Source organism: Leptonotus elevatus, chromosome 1, assembly GCF_054856555.1.
Source record: "Leptonotus elevatus isolate MCC_2025b chromosome 1, RoL_Lele_1.0, whole genome shotgun sequence".
NCBI classification, from domain to species: Eukaryota; Metazoa; Chordata; class Actinopteri; order Syngnathiformes; family Syngnathidae; genus Leptonotus; species Leptonotus elevatus.
The window spans coordinates 43,455,295-43,473,454 of record NC_141239.1 but is presented as its reverse complement, the minus strand read 5'-3'; the positions used below and the strand labels follow the sequence as shown (position 1 = coordinate 43,473,454).

The 18,160-nt window shown below is 42.9% G+C and overlaps 1 protein-coding gene across 1 annotated transcript in view; it reads left to right on the top strand.

Moving 5' to 3' along the window:
* plekhh3 (pleckstrin homology, MyTH4 and FERM domain containing H3) overlaps positions 1-18,160 on the top strand; it is a 47,258-nt gene that overhangs the window by 25,467 nt on the left and 3,631 nt on the right. Inside the window, exons 4-11 of the mRNA XM_086068292.1 lie at positions 2,997-3,179; positions 4,532-4,689; positions 7,876-7,999; positions 9,171-9,468; positions 13,908-14,115; positions 14,913-15,040; positions 15,315-15,435; positions 16,691-17,167. Of these exons, the coding sequence (XP_085924418.1) occupies positions 2,997-3,179; positions 4,532-4,689; positions 7,876-7,999; positions 9,171-9,468; positions 13,908-14,115; positions 14,913-15,040; positions 15,315-15,435; positions 16,691-17,167 (1,697 nt within the window). The remainder of the gene's footprint in view (positions 1-2,996; positions 3,180-4,531; positions 4,690-7,875; positions 8,000-9,170; positions 9,469-13,907; positions 14,116-14,912; positions 15,041-15,314; positions 15,436-16,690; positions 17,168-18,160) is intronic.

Genomic DNA, 18,160 nt, shown 5'->3' with positions numbered 1-18,160 from the left:
GGATGTTGTGGGGCTGTCGTGTTACACACGCCTCTACAACATTGCGTGGACATAAGGGACAGTGCCTCTGGATTGGCAGGGGGCCGGAGGGTGTGCTCCAACTATAGACAGATCACCCTCCTCAGCCTCCCTGGTAAGGTCTATTCAGGGGTGCTGATGAGAAGGGTCCGTCGGGAAGTCGAATCTCGGATTCAGGAGGAGCAGTGTGGTTTTCGTCCTGGCCGTGGTACAGTGGACCAGCTCTACACCCTCGGCAGGGTACTTGAGGGTTCATGGGAGTTCGCCCAGCCAGTCTACATCTGTTTTGTGGATTTGGAGAAGGCGTTCGACCGTGTCCCTCGGGGGGCGCTTCCGAAGTACGGGGTACCGAGCCCCCTGATACGGGCTGTTCGTGCCTGTACAACCGGTGTCAGAGTTTGGTCCGGATTGCCGGCAGTAAGTCTGATTCGTTGCCAGTGAGGTTTGAACTCCGCCAAGGCTGCCCTTTGTCATCAATTCTGTTTATAACTTTTATGGCCAGAATTTCTAGGTGCAGCCAAAGTGTTGAGGGGGTCCGGTTTGGTGGCCTCAGCATTGCATATCTGCTTTTTGCAGATGATGTGGTGCTATTGGCTTCATAAAGGTGTCCAGGCTCTCCCTTAGAGATAGGGTGAGAAGCTCGGTCATCCGGGAGGGACTCAGGGTTGACTCCACGTTGAGGAGCTAGTTGAGGTGGCTCGGGCATCTGGTTCAGATGCCTCCTGGACGCCTCCCTGGAGAGGTATGTCCCACCGGCGGAAGGCCCCGGGGATGACCCAGGACACGCTGGAGAGACTATGTCTCTCAGCTTGCCCAGGAACGCCTTTGTTATCCCGCCGGAGGAGCTGGGTAAAGTGGCTGGGGAGAAGGAAGTCTGGTCTTCTGGGCTACTGTAGTTCAGTACTTGGCAAGCTTGCTCAATAGTCATTTTGTTTAGTTATTTGTGTAGGTAGGCTATAGCAAGCTAGTGGGGTATTCAGATACCTGGTTATCAAGCTAGTTAGTTATTTTTCCACTTATTTGTGTAGTTTAGTAGTTCCGAATAACCATTTAACTACAATCTGATTCCCAAAGCTACAAAGCATTGCCGCTTCCGTCTTGTTGCATGACTGTGTAATCGTGGTCGTTGTGTGGGCCACTGATGGACCCCGATACCCTGACAATTATCTGAAATCTATATGCTTACCAATTCAGCAGCAAGGCACGCTTGTAGGACCTGAGGAAGAAAGGAAAGATGTGACATTTTGCTGCATGCTCTGATGGTAAAATGTTGGTGGACAAATGAGAGAAAATCCGGATTTTCAATTGTTTTAAATGGAACATATTTTGTTACTAGTGAAAAATGTTATTACTTGCGTAGCTTTGTCATCTCTGGTAGAGACAAATAATACTGTATGACAATTGACAATTCTAGAAAATTAATATCCTCTGGCAGATCTGGCCCACATTCATTTAACATCGCTATACTATCTTGGAAATAAAACATTTGAATGGTTTAAAATTCTTCTGCTTGACCTTTTGTCACTTTTCTCCATCACCAGCTACACTTGCCCTCAGCTTTCTTCTTTCTCTCACTTCACAGTTGTAATTATGCACGCTGCATGGCAGGCTTTAATGCCTCTGCCATTAGCTGGCTATATTTGTATCCCCCTAGCATTTAATCCAACAAGTGTGTCCCTTACAGAAATGCTGTAGACAATTACAGACATCTGGGGTTAACCTATAAGTGAAACATAGTGTGCAGCGGCGTTTTTTGGTAGCTCCATGACAAGCCTACCTGCTGTCCGGAACGTTTTGGGTGGGGAGGCAGAGCTTTTCTTGGAAGTTCTCTGATAACATGGCTGCCAGAATGTGTTGTAAAGTCAAATAGAAACAACATTTTGTTCTTGGCCCAAAGTAAATTGACTGGCCATCAGCATGCAGCAGAACGCAGACTTCCACCAAGGTTGAACAACTGTGGGCATGTGAAGCCCTTTGAGACCCTTTTGTGATTAAGGGCTATATAAATAAACTTGACTTGACTTGATTTGGGATAAGCACCATTGAGATTCATGTGTTACATTGTGCATTATTCACATTATTTCCAGATTTATGGTATGTTATTTCCCACACTATTCACGTTGTTTGTTTATTTCGCATGCCGAAACAAGATAATAATCCTGGATCACATGTCATTAGAGATCATCAAATTTCACTTGGTCTAAAACACATTATTTATTTGCTACAAATAATGTATCTTTGTTCATCGATATATGCTACTGATGTGTATGTGAGAGGTGGAGAAAGTAAAGACAATAATATTTGATCTCTTCTCTTTAAATAAAAATAAATAAATGCCTGGACACAAGTTACAATAAAATTCTTATTGCTCACTTTCTTTACTCAGGATGTTATCTCGCTATATGTTAACTTAAGTGATAGTATGCTAGCATTGTACCCGTTCTCATTAGAAATAGTATGCAAGCACAAGGCAAACCATAAAATCCGTATCTACTCTATGTAGCTCAGCGCTTTCTCCACTCAGGTTGCTTGGTTCAAAGCTGTTAGCGTGTTTGCATTTGAGCTACCCTCGTTACCAATAGTACCTGATTATAGAAGGCACAAAGTTGGATCCTTGTCAATCTGTGTTTGTGTTTTTGTGTTAGCACACCAACTGTTACCATTTTAGCAACAGTCTTTCAAAATTTGACCATTATTTGTAATTTTCCTTTTTGTTGAGGCCACAATTCAAAATGGTTCTACCAGGAAAGCCTAACGCGCAACAAATCCTTCATAGTCACAGGTTTCGTCCGAGAATTAAAATTTACATGGAAAATGTATGTACAGTATATTTTTGTTGTTGTTGTTCAAAGTAATTCGTTTTTTAAAAACATTAATTTACACCATTTTCAATATCAACAATTGTGGGGTGGGGGGTACATTGGCCATCTATGAACATGTATTACTAGTTTCATTTGTACTTTTTTGTCTTGGGGAAGGTTGGCTGCTGCGTGAAGTGCGAGGCAACTGGATCAAGCAGCGACGCTTCTGGTTCGTGCTAAGCCAAGACTCGCTGGATTACTACAGTGGCCCAGAAAAGGGAGCCCGCAGACTGGGAACACTCGTGCTCACCAGTCTCTGCTCAGTCATTTGGCCAGACAAGCAGACCTTCAAGGAGACGGGTGAGCGTCGCACGCTTACACACACGCTTACACCCCCCCCACCACCACCACACACACAGCAAGGCTGACACATGGCTGACTCACGCTTGACGTCTCGGTCGTCCTGTAATGTCTGCAGTGTTCATAAGCGTTTGGTGATTTGGACTTTTTCAGAGATTCCGAGTCAGATGGTTTGCATGTTTTCTGATGTATGTGATGTGATGTCTTGCGGTTCCCTTTGTGATCCCACATGCACTGTAATTGTGAGCATATTTGGGAAGCCCCAGCGCGGCTCAGTCCAAAATGCGGTTGAAAGTTTGTTTAGAAACTTTTCAGCGATCAGTCAGGCATCTCGGTTCCTTCTCTCAATGAAACTAAACATTTAGAGTATACCAGGAAGCCAGTCTGGATGAGATGATTGTCAATATTTTGGGATTTTACTACTCGGCCTCCTGGTCCAGAAGCAAATATTTTGGACTACCTCATTGTGCATTATGAGGAATTTTCTTGGCGGGAGTGTGGCTTTTCTCTTTGCTTTGTAATGACTTCCATTTAGCTGCTATAAAACATTTTGTTCCTTATTCTTGAATTGAAAATGTGTACTTCCTCCATGCGTTTTCTACTTCTTCATATTTTAGTTCTAGTTAAGCCTCCCTCATTAATTAAGCTTTTATTCACTCTTAGTGAATCTTCCTTGTGAATGTTTAAGGCTAGAATTAGGGCAATAAAGTTTTCTAGTGGGCGATACATTGGTCATTACTGATTGTTTGCTGATTGCTATGTGGATTTTATTACAATAATAGCCTTTTATGTGAGAAAATACAAACCTAACCATAGAACCATGACCCCAAATAGGTTCAGAGGAATTAAATTTTGGTTCGCAATTGAATTTCCAACAATAAAATGAGCAAAAGGATAAACAGGGCTGGAGAAATCATCTCTAGTTCCTTTTTGGGTTGTGTCCAGCAGGTTTGCTGTACACTTGGTACTCACCTCCCCTGACAATAACCCTGCAACTGTTCCGCTAGGCTAACTTCCTGCAATGGGATCGCACAAGTGCCCCTTTGGCATCCTTTAAGCAAATGTGAAAAATGTTAGTAGCACCAAGCTGTTAGACTTCACTGTTTTTGGGGGTTAGGAGGATATCAAGACAGGAGGACACAGTGCCAAGTCACGTAGCAGGAAGGCATTTTAAGAGCCGTGCAGCTCAGGCAGGCCTGAGTTGCTCATACAATAAGCTCTGGTTTTCCACAAAGGGGGACTTTGGAACTTGTGACCCAGTTCCGCTGTTGTGATTTGGCCTGGTCCAATTCCAAGAATGTGGTGATTGCTCATCAGTGATATAATGTGATGTTTCCGTGCTCTTCTTCAAGGCTACTGGAGCATCACTGTGTATGGGCGCAAGCACTGCTACAGGCTGTACACCAAACACTTCAACGAGGCCGTGCACTGGGCCTGTGCCATCCAGAAAATCATCGACACCAAAGCGCCCGTCGAGACGCCCACGCAACTCCTGATCCAGGACATAGAAGTAAGGTCAAATACACTTGCGACACCAAACACAAACAGCCAGCGGGGAACAGGTTATTACCCCCAGCTTGGTCGCTATGGAAACCACACAAAAGGCCAGAAGTCCAAAGTTTCCTTTCTCTCCTGAATGATGTCATCTGGAGCTCAAACCCCGAGGCAGAAAGTGGAGATAAAAAGTTATTGTTTGATGCTGACTCACTATGCGTGAACAAACAAGACTGAAGTGGGCTGATGAGGGTTATTTTTAGAAGCGGGGTTGCTAGAGAGAACCGCTCACTGGAATCTCAAGGAGCAGGCGGTCGCCTCGTCTCAGGCCAGTCCGCGAAGGCAGTGGTTTCGGCGAGGTCAGATAAACGGTCTACTTTGCTTTGGACTCATGTCTGCGTAATCTAACAGCGAGAGTGTCTAATCTTAAAGTGCTTAATCTTTCCGGCGGCTTGACCAGGAGGGCCTGAGCCATGCTGGAGGGGGCGACGTTGAGGACTTTTAACAGTCCAACCTTACTCGCCGGCTAAATAACAGCTAGCAGTGTTCAACATTACAACAGCGATTCTCTATTGGCAAAGGAAGCTGCACCCACATTTCCATGGTAACCACCCCGAAATGTTTATGAAACTTTGACACCATTCTCCACCCACATTAGACATTTTAGGCAAAAGGGTCTGATTCCATTTGAGGGGTCTTCTGGGCGAAATTTCTTGTTGGAGTTTGTCAAAATAGGTCCCATGGAATTTATCTTATTCAAAATAAAATGGCTGACTTACTTTTCAGTTACATGCAAGGTTCCTTGAGACTTTTTCGGGCATCCTGCTATCATAGTCATGTACACAAAATTTCATGCCAATCGGTCAAACTTGAGTCTGAGGCCATTTTTTTCTAATGTTCCAGAAGGCAATACTGAGGGTAGTCCTGGGGTTCATGTTTGGGGATTTTCACCAGGATACACATGCTTGCAAAATAATAATAGGAAAGCGAAACGGCACTGCAAAAATTTAATTGAGGAAACTGGACTCTTCTTGATTGTCGACTGGTTGTTATGCAAAAAGTGTTTTGCCAGCCACAACTGGCAATGACAATGATAACAATCACCCTTATGTGACCAGCTACAGTTACTTAAAAAAAACAAAAGGATAATTTGACTTTAATATTTAAATAAATGAGTTCACGACGTAATTACCATGGGAAAACGTGTGTCCCATAGCGTGAGACTGGTCGAGAACCCCTTCATTGCATCCCCATGACCCACTTTTGAATTGCTCCTCACAATTCCATCAGTCGTTTCACCTTTGGACGCTCTCTGAAAATCGGCAACAGAGGCCGTTTTTGTTATCTTTAATTTATCTTTTAAAGCATCTCCCAATATCAACACGAGGCAGCGCTTATTTAACCATCTTTCGGGCGATTGTGTTTTTTTGCCCCCCAACCGTGAAGGGAGTTTAGTTTAATCGCTTGTTTGTTTGCTAGCTAAGACAGATTAGGATAAAACTATGTGCAGATCCGGGTATTCATTAACATTGTCATACTGTGTGTATTTTTGGACATTTTTCCTCTGTAAATAATGCATGAATTCTCGTGACTGACATTGGGCATATTGCAGGAAGTGGCTTAGTTTGTTCAGTGCTTCTGTCTGTTACAATAATATTAACAATTTAAAACAATTCCTAGGTGTATTAATAACGTACCTGTGATATGGTTATACCCCCATCATCTGCACCGCTTTTGTTACCACGACGATCGAGTGTGAAGCTTGGGGCAACGTGATAAGGCAAGACAATACAAGACAATAAAGTCATATTATTTTTTATTCTATTTTTATCTCTATTTTATGTCCATATTTATACTGTACCTCAGCATTTTCAGCTGCTGGTCATGGTTGTTGTTGGTTTTGTTTGTTTTCTTACAATATTTCATTTTTTTTCCTGCTTGAGCCGTGCAACGACATTGCGTTCTGTACACTTAGCAAATTTGAATGGCAATAAAGAAAGAAAGCAGCACTTTATCACCATTTACACTTGGCAATTATTGAAGTAGATTCATGCATGTAGTGTCTAGTCTACCCTAACTATTCATGACAAACATTTAAGTATGTGCTGCTAATCAGAAAATAATGCTGTTCGCTAACCCACAATAGTTGAATTGAGGCAACTGGACTTTTCTTGATTGTTGTAGATATTCTTAATCCAAAAGATTTACGTACCTAGTCTTTCTGAGTGGCAAATGGCCCATTTCTATCACACTCTATCTTGGTTCTGAGGTGATCTGTGGGAGAGGTGTTCATGACTTAACGCTATCAATACTTTTACACTGCAGCGCTGCTTAGTTTGTGGGGAGTCTTATATTAATTAGCCCCCACTGTTACATCACAGTCTAGCAAACAAGACATGTTAATGAAAAGTTTGCAGCAACTTTTTTGGTTGCGTGATTTCACACTTGATGACCCCCAGAGATTAAAAGGTTTGTATACAAGCAATTACAAAGTCCGTTTCCTAAACATGTCCCCCTCTATTGAAGAAAAAGGGAGAGCTGCATAAACTGTCAATCATTGTCTACTGTAAACACACCTACACAGTGTCTTTTGTTTGCTCTGAGCCAACATGCCTGGTGTGGTTTGGATAATGAGGCTTAATTCTGGACATGTTTATGTGACAAGCAAACATGTCATGGCTCCTCTGACACCAGCAAGGCTATTGTCGAAGTAGAATAGAACTGGAGTCTTTAGTGAAGTTGTGCAATTGTCATGTTCAAAGCGTCCGTGTCTCGTTCCTGCCCTTCAAACAGACTAGGCTGTCACCAGCGTGCACGGAACACCGCCGAGGAATGTGTCAACTCGGCCCCGCTGAGTAAGCTTGTCTGGAAGCCCGCCATAGAGAGGCTGGGGAAAAGTCGAGAGAGCGGCGGTGGCGGTGTTACTAATAAGCAACAGGTGGCGCAGGGCCGTATAGCGTGCGAGCCATCTGTTGCCTCTGGAAGGCGTCCGGGCCGCGGGCCACCGAGGACTGAAACATGTTGATCTGGCTGACTCGGGCGGATAAAATATAACATGTCTATCGTGCTGCGGCCGTTTGCCGGGTCATCACTTGACCTCGCCCCAGATGCACTCAGTCACCCGCTGGGCTTGATTGGCCGCACGCATGGTGGAGCGATATGAACTTTCTCAGCAACTTTTCTTTCACCTGTTGTCCTTCAGGAAAACAAGTTCAACCCTGAAGTGGTGGAGCACATTTACCAGCACAATCCCATCCTGAAGTACACCCATGGCCCCCTCTACGCTCCACTGCTGCCCTTCCCCTACGGCAGCCTTGAGCACACATGTAAGCCATTTCACGCACACACGCACACGCACACACAAATCATGCATGATGCCAATGTTGTGTTGTTTGACAGCAAGGTGTTAGATTGTGTGCATCTCGTTTGCTTGATGATATATACAATGTTAGTTTAAGCAGCATGAGAGTCCCAATAAATGAAATGAAGCGCTGCAGGAAGACTCCTCCGGGAAAGTGGTTCACCTCAGGACCTGTTCTGGTTGGTTAATGCCAAATCCTCCACAGCAACATCATGGGTGCAAAGGATAGAAGAGAAGAGGCAGTAAAACAGGCCAAAATCCAGTTGGCAGGATGAGCGACTGTTTGCTTAACTCATTTACTCCCAGCCATTTTCACTGAAGCCATCCCCTTCACTCCCAGCTGTTTTACTGGATTTTTACTGATTTTTGCAAGGCCCACAGAATATTCTGTTCTATTGCTGTAAAAACATGGAACCTACCCCAAAAAAGATTTGTCTCTTCTTTCATCAGGAAAAAAAAGTTGATTTCCATTTTGCAACAATTAGCATGAGAATATAGCTAAGTTTCATCATTATTCACGAATCTATTTAGAATTGTTAGTAAATGAGCTTTTTTTCAACATGGCCCTGGTTGATTTATTCTATTCTGCTGCCACCTGCTGGCCGTTTTTGTAATAACTACCATTGTTTCAACTATTGTATGCAGTTGAAAGGCTGCATCAAAGCCTTCTATATGCTCTAGCAAAAAAAAACAAAAAACAAATACGTCTTTGGGACACTTTAACATTTAAAATAGAACGTATGTATATGTTTTTGTGAGCAAATGAGTTACTAGGTGGATGTTTAACTAAATTTGAGAGTATAAATAAGTCTCAAGTTAAGGTTAAAGCATTTATACAGAGATAGCCGCTGTAATTTCCACAAGGGCATTCTCGCGTACTGCAGCCCAAATACACAAAAAAGTATGTGCTAAGTTGACATTTTTCAGTGCATGTCTTATTTGATGATCTTATACGCTGCTGTTTGTATGTGACTGCATCCAACTTTTTTACTAGCCAAAGAAAAGGCAGCGAACAAGTAATCCTTGCTGAGCAAGGTCCTGTGACAACTCATTGATCTCACGTGACATTAAAGGCCTAATTTTCCTGAAAATGTTGTATAGTGTTCCCGTTTGTAACCATTCCGAATGGTTCACAGACCACCACGGCAAGGGCTACGGCTCGTTGTGCGAAGAGGCCGTCAAGCTCTTCAACGGCCTGCAGCAGCTGGAGTCGGTGCACGATGCCGTGCCCATCATCCAGGGCGTTCTGCAGACCTGCCTGGACCTGCGGCCGCTGCGCGACGAGGTCTACTGCCAGCTGGTGAAGCAGACTAGCCACACGCCGGCGCCCTACACCGCCGCCCACCTGCGCTACTGGCAGCTGCTCACCTGCATGAGCTGCACCTTCCTGCCCGGAGCCGCCGTCCTCAAGTATCTGCGATTCCACCTCAAGAGGTATTGTAATACATTTTGTGGACAAAATTATTCTGTCACATTTCGTAAGTCATTCACTGATATGGACGTTTATCGTCATCAACTGGAATATAATATAATAATAATATAATCGTCAAGCACATTTTTCAACAGGTCAGCGTTGAGGTTGAGTTTGCCTGTGAATGTCAAGTTTGACAAACAGATCCCTGTAGATGGCGGCGTTGGCAACATTGGCAACGTTTTGGATTTGAGATTAGCACTGCTTTTGTGTAGAAAATAAAGATTAGGGTGTGAATTTTGGCTTGTCCCATCGATTGTGAGGGAGAGAAATGCCAACATGGAAGTCGTACAAGTCGGAACCTGACACTCGAAACAAGAGTATGGATGGTACGAACACAGTATGTGTCATGGTAGTTGGTCGAAAGCAATCCTGAGGAAAAAGGGAGCAGTTCAAGGAATGAATGGCAAACGGCTTGAAGATAAGCCACTGACATTCAACTCGAGCAATGTGCTACACAAAGAAGCTAACTGCTACAGGTTTAATCTTTGTCGAGTTTGTAAAAAGATCCTGGATTCCCATTAGGAATTTTTTGACATTTTCTTTGAAATGTAAGGTCAATTCAATTCAACTGCTGCTGCTATGAGAACTTTGATGCGAGACGGTGGTGAATAGAAAAAATAAGCAGGCGCCAGCATCTCATAGCGACACTTTAGCTATTGTGGGCTGTGGATTTGCAGTTCTGAATTAGCCCTTCTGCGGCGCACGCTAATCTACGCTATTAGCCCTCTAATCTCCCTCCTCCGCGTTTTCTGTCCCCCATCAAACGGCGGCGGGGTCCTTATCTACAGGAGCGATCACGGAGTCAAATAACTTGATGCCTCTTTTTTGCTCTCACGCACTTTTTCTCGCCGCTCCCTTTGGAAAGCCGCAGCTGGGCAGCGCCAAGGCTGGAGCTGGGCATGCGGCCCAGAAAAGCTTCCACATCCCTCCACCCCCCCCCCTCTCTACCCCCCCCCCCCCCCCCCCCTGCCCCACTCCTCCCAACATGCAGTGCCCCCCAGAGAATCTGTGGAGGGAAGAGAAGTGGCAGTTAAAAGGGGGCATATGAGGGGATCCCACAGCCTTGCTGGAACATTCCTAATTATGTTTCAGCAGCGGGACAAATTCCCACCCGTGGCAGTGTTATTAAAAAGGCCCCGGTTTGAACGCCTCTTTTGAGTGAATTATGTGCCCCGGCCTCATGTCACGTAATTGTTTCCTTCCCACTCCATCTCTGATTTTTGTTTAGACAAGACTGAGGTCATATTAACGGGGGATTCACTTATTTTTAAACTGATGAAAACTTCTTCTTTTTTTTTTTTTTTACCAGACGATGACTGGAAATGCAAATGAATCCACGGAAATGCAACTAGTCATACCAGTGATTCCCAAAGTTTGGTTATCACAAGGGGTCCGTGTCATAGAATATATAAAGAGAATAGAATTAGTACTACAAACCCAATTCCCAAAAAGTTGGGACACTATACAAATTGTAAATAAAAACTGAATGCAATTATGTGGAAGTGCTAAATTTCAATATTTTGTTTAGAATAGAACATAGATGACAGGTCAAAAGTTTAAATTGAGAAAATGTATCATTTTAAGGGAAACATGTTGATTGTAAATTTCATGGTGCCAACAAATCAAAAAAAAAGTTGGGACAGGTAGCAATAAGACGCTAAGTCAATTGAACTTGTAAAAAAACCACTGGAAGACCAGTTTCCACTAATGAGGTCCATTGGCAACTTGGTTGGAGTATAAAAAGAGCTTCTCGGAGTGGCAGTGTCTCTCAGGAAGCCAAGATGGGTAGAGAATCACCAATTCCACCAATGTTGTTCCACATCTGGAAAGGCATCGTCAATGCAGAAAGGTAAATTGCGATTGGAGAACAACATATGCTCCCATCCAGGCATCATCACTTTCAGAGAAGATCTTGCATTTCTCAACACGATAATGCCAGACCACATGCAGCATCATGGCTGCGCAAAAAGGATCCGGGTATTGAAATGGCCAGCCTGCAGTCCACTTCTTTCACTTCTAGAGCACATTTGGCGCATCATAAAGGGGAAGGTGCAACAAGGAAAGCCCAAAACAGTTGAACAGTTCGAGACGCGTGTTAGACAAGAACAGGACAGCATTCCTATTTCTAAACTTGAGAAACTTGTTCCCTCGATGCCCAAACGTTTACAGACTGTTGTAAGAAGAAGAGGGGATGCCTCACAGTGGTGAAAATGGTCTTGTCCCAACTTTTTTTTTAGATTTGTTGACACCATGGAATTTAAAATCAACATAGTTTCCCTTAAAATAATACATTTTCTCAGTTTAAACTTTTGACATGTTCTCTATGTTCTATTCTGAATAAAATATTACAATTTGCCACTTCCACATAATTGCATTTAGTTTTTATTCACAATTTGTATAGTGTCCCAACTTTTGGGGAATTTGGTTTGTAAATGGACATTTTAGTGACATCTTGAAAAAAAATGGTTTTTGAGACAAACGTTTTGTGTATTGCATCAGTTATTTTTTGAGAGGATTTATATTATATTCCATCCCTGCTTGGTGTTTACACAAGACTTAGCTCATAACTTCATCACAGTTTTCATTTAATTTCACACCTTACACACTCAAAGGGATGCATTATAAGGCCCAGCTGCACGCACGCACGCACACGCGCTGGCACGCTCACCAGGGCCTGGCTGGCTCGGACTCTTCGTTGGGAGGAAGCGGCAGGTCAGCCCCGTTCACAGGAGCGGAAACACCTTTTCCTGTTTGGTGTGCTAAACTCAAAGGCAAACGTGGCTTTGAAGCGCTTTTTAACGTCCCCGAGAGCCATCGTCAGAATGTTCTCACATTTTGTCATTTCGGCAGCCCAAAGAAAATAAAACTTCAAAAGGGGTAACGTGGTAGAGTTGCCGTGTCGCACTCTTAAAAGGGTTTGGGTCACTTTCAACACGATATGTTTGAACAATTTGTCTTTTGTTACCGCTGCCAAGTTGATTTTATTTTATTTTATTTCTTCTTCTTTTTTGAGAGAGAGTTGATTATATTTTTTATTGGGAATGGTTTTTATAGGGTGAGGATTAAGGAACCACATTTGGCTACTAAAGTAAAATAAACATGATGTGTTCTCCCAGATGATAAAAGTGCATTATAATATTATGCCATTGCTATAATAAGAAGTTGTAAAAAATATTAATTAAAATAATATTCTGTGGTTTAAAAAAAAGAAAGAAGTAAATGTGTGTGCAACTTTCTGTCTACTTCCTGTAGACCTTTATAAGACAAGAAACTGTATTTGAGTACTTACAAACCCAGTTCCAATGAAGTTGTAATATTGTGTGAAACTAGAGGTGTCAGTCGATTCAAATTTTTAACTTGACTTCAATAACGAACTCACAATTAATTGCACATTTTATATCTGATTTTTTATTATTTTTATTATTTTTTATTTTATTTTTTTAAAATCTGAATTTATAATAAGGTGTACAATATTTTTTTTCAAATTTTTCGTACTCTTGTTAACATAAAAGTGGTAAGAAATGTTAACCTAATAAAAATATGGTTGCATTTTTAGTCATTGAATCAGTAATTTCATAACAATTCTTTTTTCTTTTTTTTTTTAAATTAAAAATAAGTAGTGTACTGTAAAAAAACAAAAAAATGTGACATTGATTTGTGTTGGTCATGTTTCTACATAGCATAATTGCATTTGTAAGACAATGGTGACAGCTCAGTGCATTTTTCTTTTCATATTAAGAGCTGACTAATTATTTACTTGAAGTAACTTGTGAAATTCTGCACATTTTAAAAACTGTAAAATACAACTTGACCCCAGTCCCACAAATATATGCATTATTTAATTTATTACTGCTAAATTGTGTTAGAGTGACTCCTTTGCACAACGTTGAATGTTTTTATTTTGTTAAGTTCTCAGATGTGCATTGATATTAAACTGACGCCACTTTACTGCAAGCCAGAGCTGTTGGCGCTCTGCTGCAAGCGAGCCAAGAGCACGACTATCAGACCATGTGTTAGACTTAAGAGCTATTTTCTGGAGTTGCTGAATAAAATACGCCTCACATCTAAAAATCAAGTGGCTTGAGGTCATTCCAACTGACAAGACGGCGTCCTTTCGGCTCTTGGCTCTCACTGGGTTTGAGAGTGCCACGGACACCTCTTGCTGGAGCAACCTAGCTCGTTGCTAACGGCTAACCGTTATTAGAATTGGGTTTGTAACTATTCTCTCAGCCAATCAGCATTTTAAGTATCTTTGATTCTATATCACAAAAACTTGGCATTTGAACAGGGGTGTGTAGACTTTTTATATCCACTGTAGATTGTTTTACTCACTGTTTTTAACCTTAATTCTGTTAAAAGTTTGTCTGGCAAATGTAAAATTGTCACAAACCTGTTGCAGTATCCAGAACCAGAGTCCCGAATCGGAGATGGACAACTACGCATCCTTCATCAGCGAGGCTCTGGAGAAGACCAAGTGTCGTGAGTGCGTGCCATCCTGGGAGGAGATCCAGATGCTGATGAGCAGGCAGGAAATGCTGTGCACGGTGCACTACCCCGGATCTGGTTGCTGCCAGCTCTACATCAGCTCTCATACCACCGCCAATGAGGTTTGGACTTTAATGTGCTACGACAATAATACTCCAGCATTAGATCGGTTTTAATTTCATTAGGATTCATTTATTATTTGCTCGTCAATTATGCCACCTTTACAAAAACTAAACACATCCATATTGTTTTTTTAAACAGTGTCCATAGCATCAGTTAACAAAAACTGCAACATAATAATTAAATCTTCCTTGGCCCATTCTGTAAAGAAAATCTTGTCACTATGAAATCAGGGAAGACATCAGTGACTACGTGTACATGCTTTGTTTCAGAATTCTGGTTTCTGAAACAATCGAGGTAACATGTTTACATGCGTGAAGGAAAGAGTTACTCCCGTTTACATGCTCGATTTGTGCTCGATTGGAATATCTCCAAAACAATCACTCAAACCAATATTTAATGAGCTATGCCCTTTAGATTGGTCAATGAAATAATTTGTTAAAATAGGAGACCAACAAGGGGACTGACCAATAGTGAGGACATTTCTGAAAAAATATTAAATTGAGCAGATTTGGAATGATGGAGTAAAGAATCAGCCACTAAATATATGTTGAAATGTGCTAATGTTGTGAGGTTTTTTTCACCTTTCCATTAAGGTACATGTAAATATGGTCGCTGCCCCCCAAATAAATAAAATAAAAAATAAATAAATGCTGATTTCATTGGGACATATGGTTCCCTTTTTCTTGTTGGTAAATCTTTTTCCCAAAAAATAGAACATGATGAACTCTTATTTCATGTATGATTTTAATTTTTTGTGTCGTTTCCCTTCCCCAACCACCATGTGTGTTCTCCAAAGGTGGTGCAGAGGATGCAGCAGAGGCTGGGCCTGAAAGACAGCAAGAACACGTTTGCTCTGTACGAGCAGAAGGCGCTGTGGGAGCAGCCTGTGTCGGGCGGCGCGCTCATCGCAGACATCCTCACCAGGTCAGACACAATAAAAGCTTTTCAGTGTGCTCCGGCCGGGCGCTTATTTGTTAGTCAACCGAACGGCAGATTGTGCGCTTTATCACTTCCCATGCGGAACATCATGCATGACTTTGATAAGAGGCGACCTTGTCTTGGTGTTGTTGGTCAAACATGGCAACCTGTGGGAGACGCGTTATAGTTGTCGTTTTTTGTCTCCAGTTAGCTACAATACAAGAAAGGGAGTTGAATTCTAGTTCTATGACGATGGTTCCTGTTGTGAATTTGTGTGCAGCGTCTCCAGCAAAGAGTGCGAGTCCAAAGGCCAGCGCAAACTGTGCTTCAAGCTCTACTGCCTGCTCGATGCGGACAGCATTTCAGTCGACAGCATCGAGTATCTCTTCCTCTTTGAGCAGGTAACACTTTAGATACTCACCGGAGACACATCTGCAGGCTAAAATGCAAGAGACTCTCTTTTGATTGGCACTATCAGGGAGGTTTGTTATTGTGGTTGAGTTAGTTAGTTGGAATTCCAATATCAATTCATCAATTTCTATTGATGGAACATTCGTTCTCTTTTTTTTCCTTTTTTTTGTTCTTAGTAAATCCCATCACTGGTAAGCTATTTTGTGAACAGACCCGTGGGCTACTCATGGTCTCCTTGGGGCTAACTAGTACCCACGGGCACCATTAAATTTTTTATTTTGTAGCACAACGCACATTTATTAAGCAGAGCAAAAAGGCATCTGTCTTTCTTTCTTTCATCTTGCTTCCTCCTTCCTCTTCCATGTGTAACTGTTCACCCCTCCCCTCTCTGCTCACAAGTTTAGCCGTGTATATGTTGTGTATGATCTTTAAATAGCGAATTGGTGGGAGGAAGATTTGTTTGGAAGGTGTAACACACATTATGGTTGTAGGCTAGCGGGCTAGCTAGCAAGAAGCTACAGCGCGTAGCATGCCGCTGGACTCTCAGCTCAAACTTTCTCTCCGAGTAAGTTCCAGTGAATACCGGTCGCCATTTCTTCCTCCCGTCTGTGAAGCTTTTTCAAATTGCCCGCGTGTGGAGGACACAACTAGTCAGTTCGTTCGTCCCCACCTCCCCGACATGTAGCAACGGTCCCACTCGCGCGGGCGTGCACGCGCGCTCTCTCGCTCTAGAGCTAACTAGTACCCACGGGCACCATTTAATGTTTTATTTTGTAGCACAACGCGCATTTAATAAGCGGAGCAAAACGTCATCTGTGTTTCTCTCCATGTGTAACTGTTCACCCCTCCCCTCTCTGCTCACCGTGGAGAGAGAAGAAAAAAAAGTAAAAAGAGGGACAATTAACTTGAAATCGTCTGCTCGTTCACTCAACTCTGCAAACAGCTAATCTTATTTTGCCTTGGTTAGAAGTTCCCTCGGGAAAAAAAGAACTTATTCCCAATGACAGCCAGTATTCGCGGTTATTTGAAACTTTTTAAAACCACGTCAAACCTGTAAGCGGCTCATGCCTATTCGCGATCGTGTGAAAAGACGATCCAGTGTCCCTCACAACGTGTTTCACAGTTCTATCGGTGAATCATTTGCCTTCACAGGCTCTTGAGGTTTAGCAACTAGAACAGGGTGTGGTCAAAACAGACTGATGGCACGACACAATCCATTTTTGACTTTCTTTTTTTAACCCGCAGTGCCATGAGATGGTGATCCGTGGCCAGCTGCCCGCCTGCGAGGAGGACCTCCAGACGTTGGCGGCCCTCCGGCTTCAGGCCGTCATGGGGGACTTCAGCACGCACGCGCCCTGCCCGCCCCTGGACGAACTCTTCCCCAGCCACGTGCTGGAAGCCCGCGTCCTTGTGGCCCAGGCGCTGCCGCCCTGCCAGTTGGCGGCGCCGACGGGTTGCCCCGCCGCGCAGCGCTTCCCCACGGGCCTGCTGGCGGGGGCGCTGTGGAGCCACGCAACGGCGGCGCACAAGCAGAAAGTGGAGAAGGACCTGCGCCTACGCAGCCGCGTGAAGGAGGAGGCGGCGGCCGTCATGGGAGCCATCTTGGAGCGCTGGAGGGGCCTGGCGGGTTCCAGCTGCAGAGACAGTATGGCCGCCTACCTGGCCGTAGCGCGCCAGTGGTCCGGCTTCGGATGCACGCTCTACGAAGTCGACTTCTACATTGTGAGTAGTTGTTATCGTGTCAATGGCGGGGATCGAACCTGCGGCCCACAGGCTACATTCCTAACCGCTTGATTGGTCTTTGTGTTTGGTTTCGTTAACAGACTCTTGTGCTGCCGGTTAAATAGTTAAAGCACATAAGCACAATAGCGATAGCGATAATGTTTTAAAACATTGATAATAAATTTTTGATTGAATATTTAATAGGTTAATTTGCATAGCCGCAGTGCTGTCTGCTGACATGGCTGAAGACAGTTGATCTTTTTTGTATCAATATTTATTTTTTGTGACTATTTAATACTCCGTAGTACGACATTGATAGTAATCATGATATTTTATTTTATTTATTTTTATTTTTTAATTTAAGTTAAAGGTTAGAACTTAGAAGTTTGTAAGTGCTATACACTCTAAACAGTTGGGTCAAAAGTAACCCAATTATGGATCAAAAATGGACCGATCCACTTCATGGGTCAATTTAACTCAACTTTCTGGCTTGCACGGGACGGGGTGCGATTATACAAAATCACCCAATTTTTTGACCCAAGTAAATGATCTGACCAATATTTATGAGTTGCTTCAAATTAAAAGACCCATTTATTAACTCAAAGTTGGTTCAAATGGACCAAAGTAGAGGACCAGTTGATTTTTTTACCCATAGTTGGGTTATTTTTGACTCAAATGTTTTTAGAGTGTAGAAAGTTTGCAATATGTTTATTATAATGTTGCAATTACTTTATGTCTAAAATACTATTAATGTAAAATTATAATAAAACATTTGTGGAGCACTGAAACCGTATACAAATACTGCTCAAACCATTTTGCTGCATGTTTTCGGCATTACCACTGCAGTCATTTTGAGTTCTTGAGAAACAAAAACATTCATTGATTTGCGTTTACAGTATTTAAATGGTTAAAGTTGCATTGCGCAGTTTGTCACTTTTTACTCGTGACTCCCACCTCTGGCCTAAAGCGTAACTGCAGCCTCTGTATCGTGGT